We start from the raw sequence: 21,188 nt of genomic DNA on the forward strand, positions 1-21,188 counted from the left end.
GCAAACGAGCTGGGGCCCTGCGCTCTGGCTCTGGGAGTGGGAGGCAGTGCTCCTGGCGAGCCTAGAGCTGCTGGGTCCTGGAAAAAAGCTGCTCACCTCACTGGTGCCCAGTTCCCTGCTGTGTGGGACCAGGGTGGTGCTCCATACCTTCCCACTCATGCCCTTTGGAAGGCTACCGAGGCCTGGGCTTGGGTGGGAGGGTGTTAACATCTGCCTGTGAGCACCCTTCCCTCTGGTTCGTGCTGGTCCTTGGCCTGCCCTTAGGCTAGTCACCCTCTGGCCCAATGGACATGAGTTGGGACCACTGGCTCAGACAGGTCCCTTGTGGCTCAGGGCAGGCTGGGTGGAGGTGGAGCAGCAGGAGGGCCTCCACTGCGCCCCTGTTCTCAGGGCTCAGCAGCAACCTCTCTGACCGTGGGAGTAGCCAGAAAGCCAGGGCTGGGAGGGTGCCAGGGCCTTGCTCAGAACAGCCAGAGCTCAATCTCAGCCCTTGCTTTCCCAGCAGGACAGGCCACGATTCAGGTGCCAGCAGGGGATGCGGGAGTTGTAGCTTCAATTCCTGGTTCTGTTATGGCTTCCCCATGTGCCCTGGGGAAAGTCCCTTAGGCCGAGATTGCCAGACATCAAAACCTTGTAGGCAGGCTTAACATCTGAGCTTTCCGGTCTCTGCGAAGGGGCAGAACATCCCCACTCCCCCTGCTTTGCCTGCCTGGTCAGTGCGAACACTGAGCTCTCCCTCTGTGTCGTACAGTGCGTGGCACGGGGGCCCCGTGCTCAGCTGGGCCTTTATCTGGTACAGCAGTCCCCATTGCAACCCCCTGATGGTGAGTGGAACCCAGAGAACAGCCCATTCTCTGCTGACCCAGGGCCCCACACCAGCAAAGTAGAGGCCAGGCTTCCTCGTGCCGCCAGCCAGCCCCACAGCTGGTTGAGAAAACCGTGAGTTAACACACACCCCAGAGGTCAGGGCAGGCTTCTCTTTATTTCTGGCTGGGCCTCTCCTGCCGTGCCAGTGGTGGAGTGGAGAACTCCGCTCCTGGCAGGTGCTGGCCCAGGCGCTACTCGAAGTACAGCCCGTGCACCGTGGCCACGGCAAAGAGGGAGGCATTGACGAAGGTGGCGGAGGCGACGCTGTCGCTCTCTGGGTCCCAGAGGCAGCGGCTGGCCACCTGCAGGCTCTGCTGGCCCTGCTGGCCCAGGAAGACGTTACAGACCAGCTTGTAGCGGGGTGGGGTGAGGTCCTTCAGGCGGCTGCGGATGAGCTCAGACAGGCTCTGGGCCAGCTGCCCGCTTGTCACCGGGTTGTACTTGGCATCCCCCAGGTAACTGGTGAGGGTGGACTCCAGTGCCTGCTGGGCCCGGCAGGCATTGAATTTGCAGCCTTTGTCTGGCCGGGTCTTGTAGGTGTTCTCATACTGCCTCTCCCGGATGGGCTGGAAGAGGGGGAGCCCCGAGAAGCTCACCCGCCCGCTGTGCACCCAGGGGCCGATGGAGAGGCGCCTCCCTCCCATTGCCATGGAGACAGAGTTTCTTCGGCTGGTGAAGGGGGCGTTGGTGATGCTCATGACGGAGCTCCTCCGGGAGTGCAGGGAGGGCGGCTTCCCCTCCTCTATGCTCTTCAGCCGCATCAGGGGCCTGGGAGGGTTCTCCACCGAGTGAGAGCTGCGGCGGGTGGACAGCGAGCCCGCCCTCAGGCGTGTGGCCTCTGGGTTCTCTGACGCTACTGCCTGGTTGAACTGGGCCAGAGCCTCCTGGGACAGTGCTAGCGGCTTGCCTGCCATGTCCCTGGGGTGACACCTGGGTCTGGACAAAGAGAAGAGCCGTGCTGTCAGGTTACTCCACTTCCACCACCCACTCAGCTCGCTGCCCGCCTGGGTGACGGCAGGCAGGACCCCTGGGCTAAAGCCTTCCTGTAGCGGTGCTGGAAATGGCATTGTCCTGTTACGCTCAAGGAGCTTCCAATACCAAATGGGGACGGGGACCTGGGTGGACCTGGTACTGACAACCATTGGAACAAGGGGCCATCTCCCTGGTGCAGCAAGACCTTGAGGCATGTTCCATAGCCCGGGAACATCTTAGCAAAGTGTCTGGGGACATCAGCAAGCCTGAGCGAGTGGCTCCTGCTTCCAACCAGCATAGCGCAGGAACCCCGGCACTGGAGCTGCCTCCCGCTAAGTGCCCTGGCCTCCGCTACGTGCGTTCCCTGGGAATTGCTCTCCGTGCTGCAGTGGGGCTCTGGGGATAACGCCCACAAAAGCCAGGAAGGTCCGAGTTAATTTACAGACACATCAGGCAACTCCTCAGCCTCTGTAGCTTTAGCTTGTTATCTCAAGGCAGTTTCTATTCTGGTTCGCTAGTATTTACACTGCCCCCAAGCCCCTGCATTCCACGGCGAGCCAAACGTCTCCGGAGAGACCCAGGCAAGAGGAGCCGGTGTGAATGCTCCCAGCGGCTGGTACATTTGACAGGCCGCTTGGTAGGAGGATGGCCAAGAGCTGATTCCCTTTCACTTTGGGAGATGTGTACAGAACAGCTGTGCCAAGGGCAGCAAAGACAAGAGCCTCCAAGAAAGGACAATTACTCAGTCAAAGGGATGTAACTAAGGCCTGGAGGATGGTCCCGTTGCATGTGACTAGGGCATTTTAAATGGAGCACCAGCTCCCTTGGCTTTGACAAGAGATTTCCTATTTTAGACTCCTCAGGCCCATCACCATGGTATCTGGCACCTTTGTGACTGAAAACCTATGAAATGGAAGCCGGAAAACTGGCGTGGACGGAACAAGCCCTTACCCAACATTCTCTCTCCTTAAGTGGAGGGGTGCGGGAGTCTGGCTAGCTTGCCCCTGGAGTTTCATTGTCACGGCTGCTGCTGCACCTCCCAACTTCTGGCCAGAGTCAAGAAGCAGAAGTGCCAAGGAGGGAGGCTGACTTTCTGGGCTGTTCCGGCCTCGCTGGATACGGGAAGTCTCTCACCCTTACGCCGGGTGTCAGGAGAGCCCTGGCCAGAGAGTTGGACTAAGGATTGGATCCTCTGGGGCCTGAGCAGGACCACGCCTAAGACCTTCACTGAAATACACCCATCACCCCCTTGAGAGCATGGGGCTGATGTTAACACGCCTCTCCCAGTTTTCAGTGCCATTCACCGTTACTGACGTGGTTTGTCCAGCAGAGATGGGCACGTTTGGGGATTTTCCCTCTTTAAATGCACTACTAAGAAACAACTTCCAGCCAGAGACGTACCGGAGCCAGGAAGGACGTTCCTCTGAGGTCAATGCACACGTGTTCTGTAGTGCTTTGTTCAGCTGAGTTTTAACCTGACCCATGCAAAGAGCCTGCTCGTTTCTGGGGGGCGCCATTGAGAGAATATGTAGCCACTAAAGTGTTCCTGCTTCATCTTTCCAAGGGGCAGGAGTCTCCCTGCCCTTTAAGTCAGTTGCAAATGCCCTGGATATAAAGGCAGAGACCACAGCCTTGCAGTGCGCCTGGTTCATGGGGTGCGGGAGCAGGTAAGTACAAGCCACCAGGCTGTGTCTGCACTGGTGGCGAGATTCCCAGCCCCAGAAGACAAACTTGCCCTAGCTGTCCTGGAGCTACCCATGGGGTCTCAGTGCGTTTGCACTTGGGGCGGCTAGCCCTGCCCACAGCTCACCATGGCCCATCCTGCCAAGACTGCTCACTCTCACCCTACTTGGGTTGGGTGTCCCACCTCCAGCTCTGAGTATGGATGTAGGCTGGGACCCAGGTGGGATCTCCCAGTGCCTGATCCTCCACTGGCGAATTCAGTGGGAGCTTCACCGTTGACTCCAATGGGTGCCAGCTCATATCTCTTATGCATGGGGGCGGGTGGGCGTTCACAGTCCCGGAAGGCTCAGTTACTCTAGGCAATGCAGTGGGAACAAATAAATAACCAGGACACCTCGCTGCCCGTGTCCCATCTGCACTCGGGAGTTTTCACAGAAAACGAGTATCCATCTGCATGCAGGCGAATTACAATGGAAGCCAGGGCAATTTTATTTCTGAGCTTCGCTGTCATTTGCTTTTTCTTTGCAATGACTAGAAAATAAATAAGCCTACAATTAATAATCGATCCTTCACTTGGAAACAGCCCAAATGCAGTGGGCCAGGGTGGGGCAAAAGGAATTTGTGGTGTCACTTCAGCAGGCAAGTCTCCGGCTCGACCTCACCTGGCAGTGCCACCCGCTCCGACAGGGCTGCGGGATTGCGGGCAGAGTCACCTTTCCCCGGATCTGTGAGCGGAGATATCCCAGGGAAGAGTGTTAATGCCCGTTATCTCGCCAGCACTTGCACTGGCTTGCTGTGCACTCCCCTGGAGGCCCCTGCTCCTGCCTGCTGGCTTAATAATTCCCCCCGCTGCAGTAAATCATTGGCCCATTTGATGTGACAGTTCAATGCAAGAGTCTTCAAAAGGGTGGGGGCAGAGGCAGGCAGGGCTGGGCAGGCTCTGATCCGTGACTGTGTTTCTCTGAGGCCCTGGGTTTTCCCCTTTCTTTCCTGAATTTTGTGGCATTTCGGGCAGCAGGGTTTGCTTGCTACAAGGGAAGGCCAGGCTGTCCTATTCCCTCCTCTGGCAGGGGCTGACAGGTCACCTACCCCCACCTCCAGCCCTGACTCCCAGGCCCTGATCCTGGGATCGGGTTCAAGCAGGCACCTCCTGTGTCCAGACCTGACCTGTGTGGATCTAATGGCAGGACTGGGGCCTCGGTTTGGGGTGAGATGCAGATTTATTTACAATTTTTTTCTTTTTAAAGGAGCAGCAGGCCCCGGAAGGAGCTGGTACCAGCCCTTGCCATGTGCCAGGGGTACTGCTGTCTTGTACCCTGACCCATGTCCCATGTCCGGGGCTGGCAGCCAAGGAAATTCCACCTTCCTTCCCAGCCCTCCGGGCTGTTGTTACAGGCCCCTCCTTACTCACCACTTGACTTTGGCCCTCCCCTACATCAGGACACTCCCTCACCTCTCTGCCACAGACCTAAATATCCAGTAGTGCCGGCATGTCCCTGGCCCCTCTCCTTGCCCAGCCCTAGCGGAAAGCAGAAACTTGGGAGTCCCACTTCACCCCAGACGCCTTTTTCCTCCCTCGTTGCTTTGGCCAACAGTGTCAGAAGGGATGAGTAGACACAAAGGCCTCAATTTCCAGAGGGCTGGGGCTTTAGGGGGTCTCAAGCCGGGCACCCAAAACCAGGGCTAACTTTAGGTAGCTCTTGTCCCTGGTCTCTGAGTCCCCTGCCCCTCTTGGGAATGGATCCTGGCCTCGACCCTGCTTCCGTATTGCTCTCTCAATCACATCCTGCCCTGGCTATCACAGCACCTTTCATGTTTTCCTTTATCTCCACTTGCTGCACTTCAGAGGCTTTGGGATGCCGCGGCCCCACTGATCTCTGGCTTGGAGGACCTGGACCCTCTCACACCAGCCTCCGTGAGAATCCAGTTCAGAATTGCGCGGCCTGGTTTGCAAAGCTTCCGAGGACTAGTGCCTCCCAGGCATCACCCGGTGCATCCTCCCAGACAGCATCCCCACGCTTCCTTCCCGCTTGCTCACCCTGCCCTTCGAATCTCCACGGTGCTTTGTCCTGCGGCCCCTCTGCCCTCCCTCACTGCATCCCCTGACCTCGGTCCTCTCCGATGCTCCTGGCTTCCTCCAACCTGCCCAGTCACATCCATCCATCTACCTGGTCACATCCATGCCACTGCTCCCAGCCACTCAGTTCAGTCTCAACCCCCTCCTCTTGCCCCACCATGACTCTCGTGAGCTGGAGTCATTGTCTGGCCACTGATTTCTTCACCGCCAGACCTACCTTTCCCCGTCGGCTCCTGTGTGACTTTCCAGGAGGGGCTGGGACATTGGGTAGTAGGGACGCTGCCCACAAATGACAGGCAGTGTGTTTATTTTGTAGTGAAACACTCAGTGTTGCTATGTGACTCTGCAATCCTTTGGCCCTCACGTAGAATAACTTTAACTCTTCACTGCCCGGTACCGGGAGCTCTCCTCTGCGTTCTGCCGAACACACGTTCTCTCTTTGGGGATTCATTTAAGAAACTGACAAACCCCAACACCAAATCTATATCTGTCTAACTACCTAGTCTAGCTACTTAGATCTCCCCTCTCCCTGTAGTACTGAGTGTGTGAACAAACTGCCCTGAACACAGGGAGTGACTGAGTGTGTAAACTCTAAAAGAACCAACTCTTCTGGTGTATGATTGTTTTGTGGCCTGTATCTAGCTAACTGGATCCTGATCAGCATTTGAGAGGGAAGCTATCACCTCCCGCTTTGCCCTCTGATTTAGACTTTGTACAAACAAGCCTTGTACAAAACCTAAAGGCCTGTAGAAATGTTTCTATTAGTTAAAAAAAAAACCTGATATTTTTAAATGTATAACTGCTCCCTGAAGTGTCTGCAACCCAACAGTGCACTCCCAGAACCCTGAGAACGGTGACCGGGATTTCATTCTCTTTTATTGGCCAAAAAAAGGGACACGCAGGATGACCAACCAGCAGAACTAGAGAAAAGCTCAATGGGTTTCTAAAATTTTTTCCTCTTTGATAATCTGAAGTGTTGTTTGCGACCCAGGGAAGGACGTGTGTTACCGAGGTGTGCTTTCAAGCAGTGTGTGTCCCTTTAATTATTGGTTATAATTTATATTCCCATAGCACGTCAGCGCTCTTGTCACAGACCAGAAGCCCACTGCACTGGGTGCTGTTCACACTAGCCCAGAACACAAGTGGTTCCTCTTGAATAGGGGCAGCCTCAGGCAGCACGTCTTACACTTCCCCACGTGGCCAATGAGTCCGTCACAGAGACCCTGAGCAGGCAAATCTAGGACCATGCGGCAGGAGCTCCTGCCCCGGCACAGTTCATTCAGTCCAGCACTCTGCTTCCTGCAGTTACAGAACAGAAGAATACGCCATCCAGCCCACTGTCCTGCCTTCAACATGGGTCAGAGCTGGATGGTTTGAAGGAAGACAGGCCGCCTCTCATGCCATGATTCACCTCGCTGTGAGATTTCCTTCTGTCCCCTCGCTGGCGATTATCTTCTGCCCTGAAGCATGAAGTTTGATCACACTCATGCTTCCAGCCTAGCTTGTATTGATGATGATTTGTTCGTTTAATGCACTAAACCAGTGAGTAGAGGAGTGAATGGCCTTGTGGGTCTCAGGCCACATCTACACTAGGGATAATATCGAATTAGCTAAAATCGGTTTCTTAAAAATGATATTATAAAGTCGAGTGTGCGCGTCCACACTAGGCACGTTAATTCGATGGTGTGCGTCCATGGTCCAAGGCTAGCATCGATTTCTGGAGTGGTGCACTGTGGGTAGCCGTTCCATAGCTATCCCATAGTTCCCTCAGTCTCCCCCGCCCCTTGGAATTCTGGGTTGAGAACCCAGTGCCTGATGGGGCAGAAATCATTGTCGAGGGTGGTTCTGGGTACAGCCTCACCCTTCCTTTGTGAGGCAGCGCCCCTTTTTTGAGCTTTTTCCCTGGTGATGAGCAAGCTCGCGGATGCGCCCTGCTGAGATCAGTAACGTATCGTGCGTTTTCAACACCTCGCGCCTCTTGTTGCTGTTTGGACTGATGCAAGGGCAGGGAGCGGGGAGGCAGCTCGGCAGCGCCGGCGCGGAGCGTTGAGGCTGGCACTGGATTCTCCCTCTGCGGGCCCTGCGTTTTGGGTCTGCCTGGTAATGGTCCGGTTTCCCATTTGAGCGTTTTGGGGTGGGGACCGCCGGGATGTGGCCGCCTGTTTGAGGTGTGGGCGTTTCCCGTGGCGCACACTTTCGCATGGCGTCTAGGCATTTCTTTGACTTGATGCTTTCCCTGCCCTGAACGCCTTACTAGTGAGGCAGCTCACGTGGAGAAGCGGTGGCATCGCCTTGGACGCTTGCATGCCGCGTACGTCGTCGGGACTCAATTTGAGTGGGGCATTTCTGTGGGGGCTGCTGGTGATGAAGTGCCCGCATCGTTCAGCTGCTGCTCGAGGTTGTGCTCTGGACGTGCAGGTGGATAGTTGGCTGCTTTGCTGCATGGTTTCCTCTGTGGGGGGGCATAGATGGACCTACCCTTTCTTGGCCGGCGCTCGGCCCCATTACGTCCGCAGGGGTCTTTTATGGTGCTGCAAGCCTGTGGTCAAGGAGTTTCCCCATCCCGTGGTGCGGGGTTCCTGCTTTGTGTCTTCGAGCACACTCTGTTTTTACCGGCTGCAGCAAGGATTTCTTCCGACCGAATAACGTTGGGATGTTGAGATGCTGTGTTATCTGGGGTGACCCGCCTACCTTTGATGCCTGGCTCATTGAAGCTCACAGGCAGCCTGGACGGGTCAGACGCTGTCTTTACTGGTGAGAGTGCGGATGGTGGTTAGTGTGTTTGGCGTTTCAGGGCGTGGCGAACTTTACTTACCGTCAGACTCAGCCAACCACTGTTCCGTTTGTTATTGCTGCTTGCTGTGTGCTCCACTCTCTGTGGGTGGGGGCATTTATGCGGTGGTGGGAGGCTGAGGCATCCTGGCCGCTGGTTCGAGCAGCGGACAGGGCGATTAGAGAGCAACCCAGGAGGCGGTGGCTGGAGGAGCCTGAACGGTTTCGGACGGGCTGGGTCGTGTATGCTGTGTTTGTTTCCCCTTGATGCACTCCCCCCCTGGTGATTGACTCATTCCTTAAGCCCCTCCCTTCTTTGCTTTCGTTTGTGGGAATAAGTCCGTATGTTCACTCATGTATTCTTTATTAAGTCATTCAGGTATTGTTTAATCATGTTCTTCTTTCTTAAGTCATTCCTGTACGCCCTTCCTTTGGATGTTTCTTTATTAAAAGTATTTAACGACAGGTTTCAGGTTATCCTGCTGTGTGCTTTGGGGGGGATATGTGACGGAAAGGGGCGCTTTAGTCTTTCACGTATGCAGCTTTTGCTTGGATGTCCAGGGGGTGGTGGAGTGGGCGGTGCGGAGCCTTCCCCAAGTTCTTCACGTCTGGGTGGGGAGATATTGGAGTGGGAGCTTTTGCGGGTGGTTGAACCTTGGGGCTGCGCCGGGACTTGTAAGCGCTGCTCTTCGCTGGTCCCCATGCGTTGGCGGGTATCGTTTGAGACGCAGCAGCTTGCCGCGTTGCTCTGCCACGCTATCTTTCCTGCTACACTTATCTCGAGTCTTCTTGCTCGTTCATGGCATTTCTGTCTTTGCTAGCATCTTCACTCATTCTTGATGAGCTATTGTCATTGCGTGTTCTCATGATTTCTGGCCCTTTCATCTGTGTTCTCTTTTCCTCGCTTATTGGCTGCTTCGGGATGGCGTTGGGGGCGGCACTGTTGCAGCTGCTTGTGGGAGGACAACGGGTGAGGAGTATGTCACGATCATTTTACAGAACATGGCTTGTTTCTTTCACGTGAATAACTATCACCTTCTGCCATGTGTTTCACTACAAGGTCGATTTTTGCATATTTAATTTGAGTGCCTGTGGCTCTGGTGTTGCATCTCAAGACGCAGGGTCCAGGCATCCATTAGCTTCCTGCGGCCATGTAGGCTTTTCTGTTTGACTTCTCGCGTTCATTACAGTGATCTTTGTGGCTTGTTCTGTTAGAGGAACTCCAAACCCACTCCTCTTTCTCGTCCTCTATGCATGGCTGCGTTCATGAAGTCCTGGCATTGTCGTTGGCTGGTCCTGGCGGATTCCTGCTCGCAACGCTGAGAACTCAGCGCTTCATTTCCTCCCTCCCCCGCTTTGCTACGGTAAAAAAAAAAAAAAAATGGACGGATTAGCGGTGCCCAGTAGGAAATCGCCATGTCTGCCCCTCATTTAAGTCCTGATTTTCCGGTTAATGAATGTTACTCTCTGGCATCAACGGGATGCACGTATGTTTTGGATGGCAGTATGGTGCCATACGCGGCTGTGCTTTGTGAGCTTTGTTCTGACTTCCTTGCTACATGATGGCGGAAGTGTCTACTGGGAGACAATAGGGTGCCTTGCCAGAAATGTTCTGCAATTTTTGGTACTCAAGGCGTTTTGTATTTACCAGGTACCCATCACAGAGGTGCTTCATGCTTCGCTGGTGGGCTTGTGGTTGGGAGGGTGGGGATGGTAATTCTGGGTCCAAAGCTTGGTGTTGGGGCTAGGGTGCTGTGTGTATCAGCAGCTCTTCTCCCTCTTCCTTCTCCTCATCTTCCCCTCCGCAGTCTCAGCCGGTTTATTCACCCGACCTTCTGATCCGCAGGGGTGGGTTGGTTGCGCAGCCCCTATTTGATGCAGCTCCGATAGGCGTGTTTTCGGCTGCAGACCTTCGTTTGATTCTTCTTTGGTTTTTGGTATGCCTGTGAGCTCCTTACTTTTACTCTGCAATGACTGGTCCCTGCTGTGCTTTTCCCGTCCCGACTTGATTCTTAAATTTTTTTCTTTGTCTTTCGCCCGGGTTCTGTTGACTGTCTTCCATATGCGCTCGATCCGTACTCTTGTGGCGGTCCCGGCTGTGCTCTTTTTTCGTTTAGGGACTTGTTGTACCTGTGCTGCTGGTCTGCGTGGTCACTGTGCTGATTCAGAGCTCCTGCCTGGCCAACGGACAATTGATTCAAGTTTCGCGGGGTTTTCTGTTTACCTGGCCAGTGCTCGAGTTCTGATTGCTTCCAGAGCGGTCAGTGGTGCACTGTGGGTACCTCCCGGGGCCTCGTGATTTCCGGTCACTACCTATTCGAGATAATATCGATTTTAGTGTATCTCTCCTCGGGGGGAGTCGATTCGTTTAAGAGCCTTTTTGATTAAGGGCGTTGCTGTAGTGTGACTTGGGTTTACGAGGTTAATCGATTTAACGCTCTTTAAATCGATTTAAACGCGTAGTGTAGACCAGGCCTCACTCTCACGTCACGTAATTATAGGGCTCTGCTCACCGTAGCTGCCAGAAGGCTCAAGGTGGACTCTGCTCTAGCCTGCAGTGGGTCACTGAATTCAGACCTGAGCCAAAGACTGGAGATGAGGGAGAGAGGGGAAAGGAACAAATCCAAAATTTCAGGCAATCTGGGTTCCTACGGACACCCCAAAGGGGGTACCCCCTCATAATCATGTCCTTGTGTCTCACTAGGGTGGCAGCAAGTTTCAAGGGTAAGATGAATGGGGCGGGTCACACCTGCTTGGAGTGACTGTTTCAGGCTGTCTGCAGACTCAGGCAGGTGTCAGTAAGAGTCAGGTCACATGTCAAATATTTCTTTGCAGCCACGAGGGTGGGGAACAATTTATTTTCTAGTGAATGCTGAGATTCTTATCTGGACAGGAGTTGGCACGAGCCTGAAGTGCTTTCACCTTCCTCCAGCCCTGCTTTGGTGTCTGTTTGTGTGGACAGACTTCTGTGAACGGGAGAGTTCTGCATCAGGACCGGTCTGATCTCTTCCCTCCAGATGTTCAACAGACCAGCCCTCTGCCCCTAAGGGTCACAGCCCAGGCATCGCTAGTTCCTGAGGGCACAAGTCTGAGGGCAGGTGGCAGGTTCACAACTCATTGAGGCCCCAGCCAGCTCCTTCCAGCCGTTCCCACTAACCATCAGCGTTGGCACTGCGTCACCTGGGTCGGTCGTGGCTCCTGCAAAGGAACATTGCACCTGGGAGCCACGGGTGTGCTAGCTGCAACCCAGGGCCTCTGCCAGGGTGCTAGGCATTTGCTGAAAGGGAGGGGGGAACAGGTGTGCTCCTGGTGGGACGCCACATGGGAAGGCTGGCGAGGACGAGGGGTGGCTGCAATGCTCCTTTGCCACGTCAACCACCATCAGCACTCACTGCTGACGCGCCGAAGCAGTGTCAGGAGACAGGGAGCTGCATTGCTACAGGGGGTGGCCACAGCCCTTGGAGTGATGCGAGGAAGCGCCCAGCAGCGTGGCCCCATTTCCAGGGTCGGGCGTGCGTGAATGTGGGCTTGGGTGCAGGACGGCAGCTGGGGTGCCTTTCGCCCTAGCAGTACCTGCAGAGACTCGAGGCCGGGCGTCACAAGGCCGCTGTCTCTGCCACATGGCCCCTGGCTCCTTACAGCTCACCCCCCAGATGGCACAAAGAGATCCTTCATCCAAGCAGCTGCCCCCTCGCTTTCCCTCCATCGTCTGGCCACAAGGGGACTGGCAAAGCTCAGTGGCTGCCTCAGTTCCAGCTTCTCAGGGACAAAACCCAGGCTGGGGAGGCTGGAGACAGACCTTTAGTGTTGAGCGCGGGCCCCTCTGCTGTAGCACTGCGGGCTATTGCTAGCCAAGAGGGGCACAGGCCTGGCGTATGTAGACTTCCTCTGGGCTTTCAAGGACTCCCATGAGAACACCTCACCACTTCCTGCAAGCACCAGGATCTCCCCTGGAGGCCTGGCCCCGCTCCAAACACTGGCCGAGACAACGCCATAGTGAAGGTGCAAACTCTCGCGCCCACGCATGCTGTCTGTGACCCTGGCTGTGACTTTGCCCTACATTTGGGAGCTAAGAGCCTGCAAGGCCCCCAGAAGTGCCAGCAGCTATCCAGCCGGCCTGAAGGATGGGTGGAACTCCATAGCTTCACCCCAGAAGCTGGCCGAGGACCAGCCCTTCAGTTTCAAGGCTGAGCCGCTGCTGAGCTCAGAGACCGTGGCTGGCTCTAGCTGGCTCTGGCAAGATGCTGGGGGTGTGATCTTCCAGCTGTTTTCCCGTCGCCCTCCAGCTGGCCCCCGCCGCGTGATTATCAGCCCCTGCAGAAAGCCTGTCCCGCTGCTCCCACTCCCCTCTGCTTTGCTGCCTTTCCTCGGCTTGGCCCCCAGGCCATCTGGCTGCCTCGCTCTAGACTCTGACCCTGCTCCTCTCGGTTCAGGCTCACGGGTTTCCCACACACCTCGTCGGCAGCAGCCGCTGGATTTTTGGAGCTGGGCAGCTGCCGGTTTCCTTAGTGATGAGCTCTGTTGCTTGCAGCAGGGGCCTCCTCCCCGTCTCTGGCCCTGCTCCCTCCGGTTCCTGCCAGCTCTCCGCAAGGCGCTGAGCGAGACAGCGACCTGCAGGCCGGGGCAGCCTGGCTGAGGCTGAACTTGGCTGGCTCTCTCTGCCACAAGCTCAGCCCAGCTCCTCCCGCCTGCCTCGGTCGCCACCCCAGACCATGGCCTGTGCCGGCTCAGCCGTCGTGGAGGGGGACGCGGCTGCCTTCGCCGCAGCCATCAGGAGCCTCATCAACAACCCGCAGTTCAGGTTAGCTGGGCCGGGGGAGCGGCTGGGCTAGGCCAGGGATATGCCTGGGCACGGAGGCTACGGCTGGTACTGAGGGTGGGCACTTACCTGTCCCTGAAATCTCCCCTATGGAAACTCAGCCACCCTCCCTCTGCCCCCACTGCCAGAGTGTGTGCGGGCACAGCCCTCTGCCCAGCATCATTCCTGAGGGCCTCTGTGCTGCAGGCTACTCCAGTTACTTCCTGTCCTAAACCTTTGTGCAGCGTTGCTGTGGGCTGTGAAGCGGTTGCTGTGTCTCATCCCAGAGATGGCTGCATTCCTGTGCTGGACAAAGTGCTCTGTGTGGGGCGGTTAAGAATTTCAGAGCAGCCTAGAAGGTTTAGATACGTATCTAAACATGTGTTGAGGTCCCCTAGACTGCATTGAAAATCTCAGTCTTGGTCCATGTACGTTTGCAAAGCTCTCTGGGCTCCGTCAGAATGAATGGTGCTCTGTGAACGCAACACAGAAGATGTTTGACTTGATACCACACAGTGTCTGAGGACCCTCAGCTTTATGCTTAAAACGAGCGTGGTCATCCATAACCTCCTAGCACTCTCACGAATAGCTGGCCCTGCCGCTGCTGACAGCAAGCCCGCGGGATAGGGTAGCTGTAGTTAAATTGGCCCCCACTCTAAGAATATTATGCAAACTTTTGTAATTTCAATTCACTTCCTGCGAACCATTTGACAAGCCCGTGTGTGGAACCGGCTGGCACCTGAGGGCTGATTTCGCCAACCTAGGGACAACCCTGCGCTCTGATGCAAGCAAGTCACCCACTGAAATCCATTCGAGGGGGAGGGGATGGGGCCGTGGGTTGGGGGTCTGTTAGCTGAGCCACCGACAGTTCTTTATTCTGGGAGAAGTCTGCAGGGCCCATCTGAGCACTGAAACTGAGGGGAGGGTGGAAGTCCTTGTTGCAGACAATGCAGGATCTGATACTGAACCCATAAATGCACCGGACCCCAGACTTCCACCCTCTGGCTTCCCTTCCACAGTCTTCGCCCAGTCTGAAGAGTCACGCTGTGCTCCTTGGATCTGAGAGCTGATACCATCACCTCCATTTTGTTGGCGAGACCGTCATCCGGATGAACCGAGCTGCTGCCTGCAGAGGAGATATCCCTTGGAAAACCCGTAGCTGGAATGCAGCTACCGGCCCCGCCCTGCCAGCTCAGTGCGCGCTCACCCCTGGAGCACAGCGCAGCCGCTCCGTGACTGGTTAGGGCACTTGCTGTCTGCTAGCCATGCTGGGGAGAGTTCAGAGAGGAACCAGGTGCCTGGGATGGCCACTGAGAAAACCCGGCGTGAGGAAGGTGTGGGCTGCCACTGCTCTTTGGGTTCCCTTCCTGTGAAATGGAAACCGCCTGCTTGACGAGGGGGCTGAGGCTCTGGCTAGCTGGTGAGCGTGGGAAGACAGTCACATGCCCATGACTCTTTCTTCTGAGGAACTTAATGCCCCATGAACTCCAGCCACATTGCCTTGACTTAGGCCTGGTCTACACTAGACAGTTAGGTCTGTTGGGGGAGGATGAAAAATCTACACCCCTGAGCAGCGCCATTAAGCCGACCTAAGTCCCCATGTAGACAGCGCTAGGCTGACGGAAGAATCCTTCTGTTGATCTAGCTACCGCCTCTCCGCGAGGTGAAGGATCTCTGCTGGTGGGAGGGGCCAGGACAAGCTGTGATGAAGTGGGAACTTCATGTTTTGTATGAGTACTGTGTGTGCCTCAGTTTCCTCAATGGGTTGCATAAATATCTAGCTAGTGAGACAGAGGTGCATGGTCATTGCAGAAACCCTAGCGGGAAGCTGTCAGCACCCAGACAATGGCAGGACACTCTGTATCCTGGCAACTGATGGCCGGGGCCCATCCTTGGCAAGCAGCCAGCCGAAGGAGTTGGAGAACAAAGAAAGACATGGAGGCCAGGTGACCAGTTTGCCTGGGAAAGAGAAAAAGGATGGAGGAGGGGCAACTGGGCATGACTAGGGTTGGGCTGCTGGAAGCGAGGCAGTCTCCTGGATTGGGACTCAGGGGGAGAGCCTAGGGCTCTGGATCCCCCCCAAGATGGACTTTGCTGAACCTTCCTGATTCCTGTGACAGCAAGAACTGTTCTACGCTGTGTTCCAGACAACTGACACAGCTTCTGTTTCACATGCTAGCCGAGAGTTGCTGCCGTATGGGGTGCAGAGCCCTCTGGGGGTGTGACACAAGCCCCCATCACAGATAGGATCAGCCATTCCAAAAGGGGATCTTCCCACTTCGGCCTTCAGCACCCTGATTCACATGCCCTGGTGATGCTACGCTGACTAACCTGGCCACCTGGAGTCTGGCCAGCCACCCCCTCGTCGGCAGGCCTTGCCAGCCCCATACTGGGTCACTGCTCTGTGTGGGGTCCCTGGAAACCCCCTTCTGCTGTGGGACAGAGGCCGAGCATCAGTGTCTGTACTAGACCCCGGAGGCCCTGCGTGGAGCCAAGCCCACAAATACAGTTGCCTCCACTCACCATTGGATAGCTCATGCCTCAAGTTGGCATCGGGCCTGAGTACGCCAGCCTCACGGCCATTATCTATTTGTGAAGGGTCGCGGATGCGGCCAGTGCTGCCCTCCCGCCCGCTGGGTCCTTCCTCCCAAGCCAGCTGGCTCTGGGGCCTGTGGCACACCAGAGCTGGTAGCTGGGCAACAGATTTGTGAGGCATCAGAGGGCTTGGACAGTCCCAGCATGGCAGGTGTGATGTGGTAACGTGCCCTACCAGGGTGCACAAGGAGGGCACCTCATTCCCCAGGTGCAGTTAGCTGGAGAACGCTCCACCCCAGCGCCGCCGCAGCTGCTTTGTTCAGCAACTAGAATCCCAGTGACTTGCTCCGACCCAGGGAAATCTGCAGTTCCGGTGAAGGACCCAGGCAGGTTTTCAGCGCTCTAAAGCTGAGCAGGGAAGGACCTGTCAGAAGGCCCAGCGGTGCCCTGGGCTGAGGACAGAGCTGGCCCAGCGGGGCAGGAGCGATGTGTACAGCATGCCCCACCCTCAGCTCCTCCCCGCACAGGACTGGCCTCGGACAAGCTAAGCAGCAGCCTTTGCTCCTGGTGGTTTCACCAATTCGTGCAGCAACACGTCACTAAAAGAAACCCAGGAGCAGTTGCTGTTTCGTGTGAGCCCTGGGTTCGTCCCGAAGGGCCTGACCCAAACCTTTCCATTGGCTTCGATCAGGCCTGACAGGGGGTGCGTGCGAAGTCCCCCCTTTCTTTTAGCTCTGCCTGCGAGCTTTGCCCAGCCTCGCTAGGGGACAGGCCCAGAGAGCCTCCCAACACCCCTAGCACAATTGGCCCATCATCGTCTCCCTCGGTGGCAGCTGCAGCAGAGAAGCCCAGGAGCTGAAGGGGCCACTGGGCGTGAGCAATCTGCTCCCTCTGGGCCCCCCGGCGGGGCAGCGCGGGGCCACTGGCCCAGGCCCTGCCTGCTCTAGGGCTGGAGAAGAGCCTCTCGTTTCTAGAAGCGGAGTGGAGCCGGCGGCGGAGGAGGAAGCTGGAGCTGATGGAAGGAGGCGACGCTCAGGAGCACCCTTTGTTGAGGCTGCCAAGGGAGAGCAGCTAGCAAGGCGTGCTGGGAAAAAGCAACACCCTTGGCCTGTGCACCTAGCCCCAGAGCGCTGGCTCCAGTGCCTGGCACTGCTGCTCGTGGAGGCCGTGTGGTGTGAGCAGAAGCAGGGTTTCCTATCCAGTACCATGCAGGGCTTCAGGTGGCTGCCAAAAGCACAAACCCAAACCTGCTGAGCTGGTGGAAAAATGTGGTTAACAGATTTTCTAGCACCTCATCAGCACTTTCATCTGTGGCCCAAGGGGCAGATTTCTAAACGCCTAGGCCTGAGCGTTCGCTTCCCCCGGCTCCTATTCCCACTAGGACTGGGAAGCTCAGGCCTAAATGCCGATGGCACGTAATGGAAGGAGGCAGGTGGAGTAGCCATCAACCATGCAGGTGATGTGGGACTGTTGGGTCGGTGTCCTGGCTTGGTCCAACCCCAGTCATTACAAACTCAGCCGGCATTGTTCAGTGGCCCTATGTTCTCCACTCCCTGGCCCCAGCTGTTGTGCCATGTTGATGTGCGCTGTTAAACAGCTGCTGTGTTTCACCCCAGAGGTGGCTGCAGTTTTGAACTCCATGGTGTGAGGCTGGCTTGAGAAGCAGCTTGGGATGAAATGTAACAGGCAGTGATCCCTTCCCCTGCCTTTTGCCCTGTCCTGCAAGGCTCTGCCCTGAGTGGGGGCCGGGCGGTGCCCTTTTGATTCCCAGGGGTTCTCTGTGCCGTGAGGGTCACTTTGATGCTACAATGCGTGAGGGTCTCGTGCAGGGGGGAATGGGAAGGCTCAGGCACTGGGATACGGAGCTTGGCCCATACTGGTCACTGCTCGGCCAGGCAAGAGCCCTCCGAAGGCTGCTCTCCCCTTGCTAAGGATGGATTTACACAGTTCAGCCTAGATCCTCAAGGGTATTTAGGCTCCTAATGCTTGTTGATTTCTGAGCCTTCCTCTCTGGGGCAGGCTCCTGAAATACACCCTAGGGGCCCAGCTGGCTGCTGTCAGCCCGCGTTCCCTTCTATGGCTGCAGTGCACATGGTAGAGTGCAGGACGGCACCGGTCGGCCCCATGCATCAGGCACTTGAGAGACCCGGGCTTGATTCCCTGCTCTGCCACAGAGTCCCTGTGTAACCTTGGGAAAGTCCCTTAGTCTCTGCGGCCAAGCTCCCCAGCAGGATGATGGGGGTTGTAATATTAAAGCTAAGCTGAAAGTAGGGAGGTGCTCAGAGGTGCCGGGGCTGGATAAGGACACAGCTCAAGCCACTGGCTTGTCTCAGGTGGCCAAAGTTTCTCGGAGGACGGGGTTCTAACGGTCTGAACACCAGACCCGGGGGTCCCGTTTCAATGAGTCAGGTGGCTTTTCCCAGCTGCGTGGGGCAGCCTCTGGCTCCCACTGCCCACCAGGCAGAGCCAGGACTGGCTCTGGGAGAGGAACAGGCTGGGTTGAGTGAGACCAGTCCAGGATTTACAGTCTGCAGCGGGAGACAGGGACCACACTGCAATGGCCTTTGCTGAGAGATCCCAGGCCACTTGGGCTGGAGCTGCCAGAGAGCGTTTGTGGAGGCGGGGTGGACGAGCCCCATTCCTGGGCTCATTTAGACCTGGACTGGGTGATGCAATGGAGAGAAATCCCAGTCTCCTCGAGGAATGCAGCACGCGCTGCCCCTTAGTGCTAACAGGGTGGTTTATTGTCTGAGCATCATCTCTGCATTCCCAGGGCTCTGGCCTGGATCCCATAGGGTTGACTCAGCCTTGCAGCCCCCCTACCGCTCACTCCCTATGGCATTTTGGCATAGTCCTTGAAGCCAAGGTCCTGTCTGCTCTCCATGCGTATTAAAGAGCCCACACTTCAGCAGAGGGTAGCTTTGCCTTGCTGCTCTTGTCCACAATGCCCTCTCACCACCCTTCCGCTGGTGCTGCATGATGTGTGCTGGTGGTTGATGTCTTCCACACCAGAGGTGGCTGCATTTTGTTATGGGTGAATCGATCCCGAAGTGCTCTGAGATGGTGAGTGCTCGGGGAATGGCAGGTGTGCTTGTGATGCGCTGGTAGAGAGAGGGCTCCAGCGCTAGCACTTGGAGATGGCAAACGTCACTAAACACAGAACAGGACCAATGTCCCTTAAAGGGCTCAACCCAAAAGCCAGGTCAGTAGCCTCACCAGCCCCTTCAGGCCACAGCCTACACAGGCAGCCTAGCACCACGTGCCTGTGCCCAACGTGCTTGTGCTGGGTCCACCTGGCGCTTGGGAGATGAGGGTTCTGGGCTTGGCTCTGCCACAAACTAGGCCCAGATTTTACGCCTCTCACTTCCATGTAAATCCTCGGTCCCCTTGAGGAGCTGCCCCTCTTCCTTCCCTGCAAAACGGGGCCCATCAAACCCTGCCTTAGCTCACAGAGCTGCTGGGTGGATTGGCCCGTTGCCTGGGCATGAGACGGCCAGATGCCACAGTGAGGTGGGCACAGGTTGTAGAATTGGCTCCTCCTGTGTGTTGAGAGCAACAGCAGCCCCCAACCAGGCTGGCCTCACTGTGCCGCCAGGCAGGCGTTGGCAGCAGCACCCACCTGCTGGCGTCCTGGGAGAATGGGGAGGTTGGAGGCGTTTACCCGCGGTGGAATTATTTGTCAGCATTTCTGGTTCTAGCCCAGCTGCCTGACTCAAGGGTCATGAGTCAAAGGAGGTGAAAAGCAGATTTCTGATTCTCAGCAGCCGGACTTTCCATTCCCTGCTGCATGGAGTGAAAACCCCTCCATGCAGGCGAGGGGCCCACGGCACTTTCCTTTTCAGTTCTGACTCCACACTGGTGCGGGGCCCGTAGTTTTATGAATCTTCCAGAGGAAGTGGTTTACCTGCCCTACATGACGTTTTGAACCAAACAAACAAACAATAGCAGCCATGCAAACAATGAGAACCCTCAGCACTTCCCGAACCGCTGGGGGGTAGGCAAGGGGAATCTCCATCAGCTATTAGCAGTACAGGGCCCATGACACTCGGTTGGGCAGTTGAGTCCAGCCAGTAGAAGGCACTGTGTGTGTGTATGCAGGGACATACCCCCCGCCAGTGGGATGTAACCCCACCCCCATGGTGTGACTGGTGTTTGTGGGTGGGAAGTGAGGTGAAGGGGTGAAGGCTGCACGTCCTGGCCCCCTCTGGAGTAGATTTGCTCAGGTACTTGCAGGGAGGAAGCACCCAGATAGCTGCGCCTGGCGGAGGGCGGAGGAGGGATTACTGTGAAGGAGCAGCCATGAGGGGCCACATGCTGGGCTCTTCTGCCTCCATTAGGCTCTGCATGGGAGGGTGGGGGGTCAGAGGTACTCTGAATGGAGGATGGGGTTTAGGGGGTACATTGCATGGTGGACAGGGATATTCTGCCTGGGGGATGGAGAGTTGGGGTACTCTGCATAGAGGGTTAGGGGTACTCTGCGTGGCGGAAGGGGGTACTCTGTATGAGAGTAGGGGGTACTCTGAACAGGGGATGGGAGTCAGGATACTCTGCACGGGGGAAGGGGGTACTGTGTATGAGAGTAGGGGGCACTCTGCAGGGGGAAGGGGGTACTCTGTATGAGAGCAGGGGGTACTCTGCACGGGGGATGGGAGTCAGGACACTGTGTGGGGGAAGGGGGTACTGTGTATGAGAGCAGGGGGTACTCTGCAGGGGGAAGGGGGTACTCTGTATGAGAGCAGGGGGTACTCTGCGTGGGGGTAGGGGGTACTCTGTATGAGAGCAGGGGGTACTCTGTATGAGAGTAGGGGGTACTCTGCTAAACATCCCACGCAGAAGTACTACCACCTGCTCTCATACAGAGTAAAACCCCTTCCCTCATGCAGAATACCCCCTACTCTCATACAGAGTACGCCCTGCTCTCATACAGAGTACCCCTTCCCCACGCAGAGTACCCCCCCTGCTTCTCATACAGAGTACCTCCCTGCTCTCATACGAGTACCCTTCCCCCCACCGCAGAGTACCCCCTGCTACTCATACAAGAGTACAACACAGGCCCACCTTCCCGCCACGCAGAGTACCCCCTGCTCTCATACAGAGTAACCCCTGCTCTCATACAGAGTACCCTCCCACGCAGAAGTACCAAACCCGCTCCCTCCATCAAGAGTACCCTTTCCCACGCAGAGTTACCCTGCTCTCATACAGAGTCCCTTCCCGTACGCAAGAATACCCTACTCTCAATAAAGAGTAACCCCTGCTCTCATAACAGAGTACCCCCTCCCACCCCACGAGAAGTACCCCCTGCTCTTACAGAGTAACCACCCTTGCTCTCATAACAGGTACCCCCTTCCCCAGCAGAGTACCCCCACCCTCGCTCTCATACAGAAGTAGCCCCCTTCCCCCAGCAGGATACCCCCTGGCTCCATACAGAGTACCCCCAGTCCTTCCCCACGCAGAGTACCCCCACCCCTGCTCTCAAACCAGAGA

General features: G+C 56.4%; 2 protein-coding genes across 2 annotated transcripts in view; one reads left to right on the forward strand and one right to left on the reverse strand.

Moving 5' to 3' along the window:
- Positions 1-975: 975 nt before the first annotated feature.
- On the reverse strand, positions 976-7,801 carry DYNLT4 (dynein light chain Tctex-type 4). Its single transcript, XM_032793357.2, has 4 exons — positions 7,461-7,801; positions 6,786-6,898; positions 5,817-5,922; positions 976-1,803 (listed from the first exon to the last, which is right to left on the reverse strand). Exons 1-4 carry the CDS (start codon positions 7,799-7,801, stop codon positions 1,059-1,061), a joined length of 1,305 nt encoding a protein of 434 aa, XP_032649248.2. The 3' UTR covers positions 976-1,058.
- Positions 7,802-12,555: 4,754 nt separating this feature from the next.
- Positions 12,556-21,188, forward strand: part of BTBD19 (BTB domain containing 19) — a 68,940-nt gene continuing 60,307 nt past the window's right edge. The window contains exon 1 of the mRNA XM_075068278.1: positions 12,556-13,172. Coding sequence (XP_074924379.1) covers positions 13,084-13,172 — 89 coding nt within the window. The 5' untranslated portion in view covers positions 12,556-13,083. The remainder of the gene's footprint in view (positions 13,173-21,188) is intronic.

This window comes from Chelonoidis abingdonii, chromosome 7, assembly GCF_003597395.2.
Source record: "Chelonoidis abingdonii isolate Lonesome George chromosome 7, CheloAbing_2.0, whole genome shotgun sequence".
In the NCBI taxonomy this organism is placed as follows: Eukaryota; Metazoa; Chordata; order Testudines; family Testudinidae; genus Chelonoidis; species Chelonoidis abingdonii.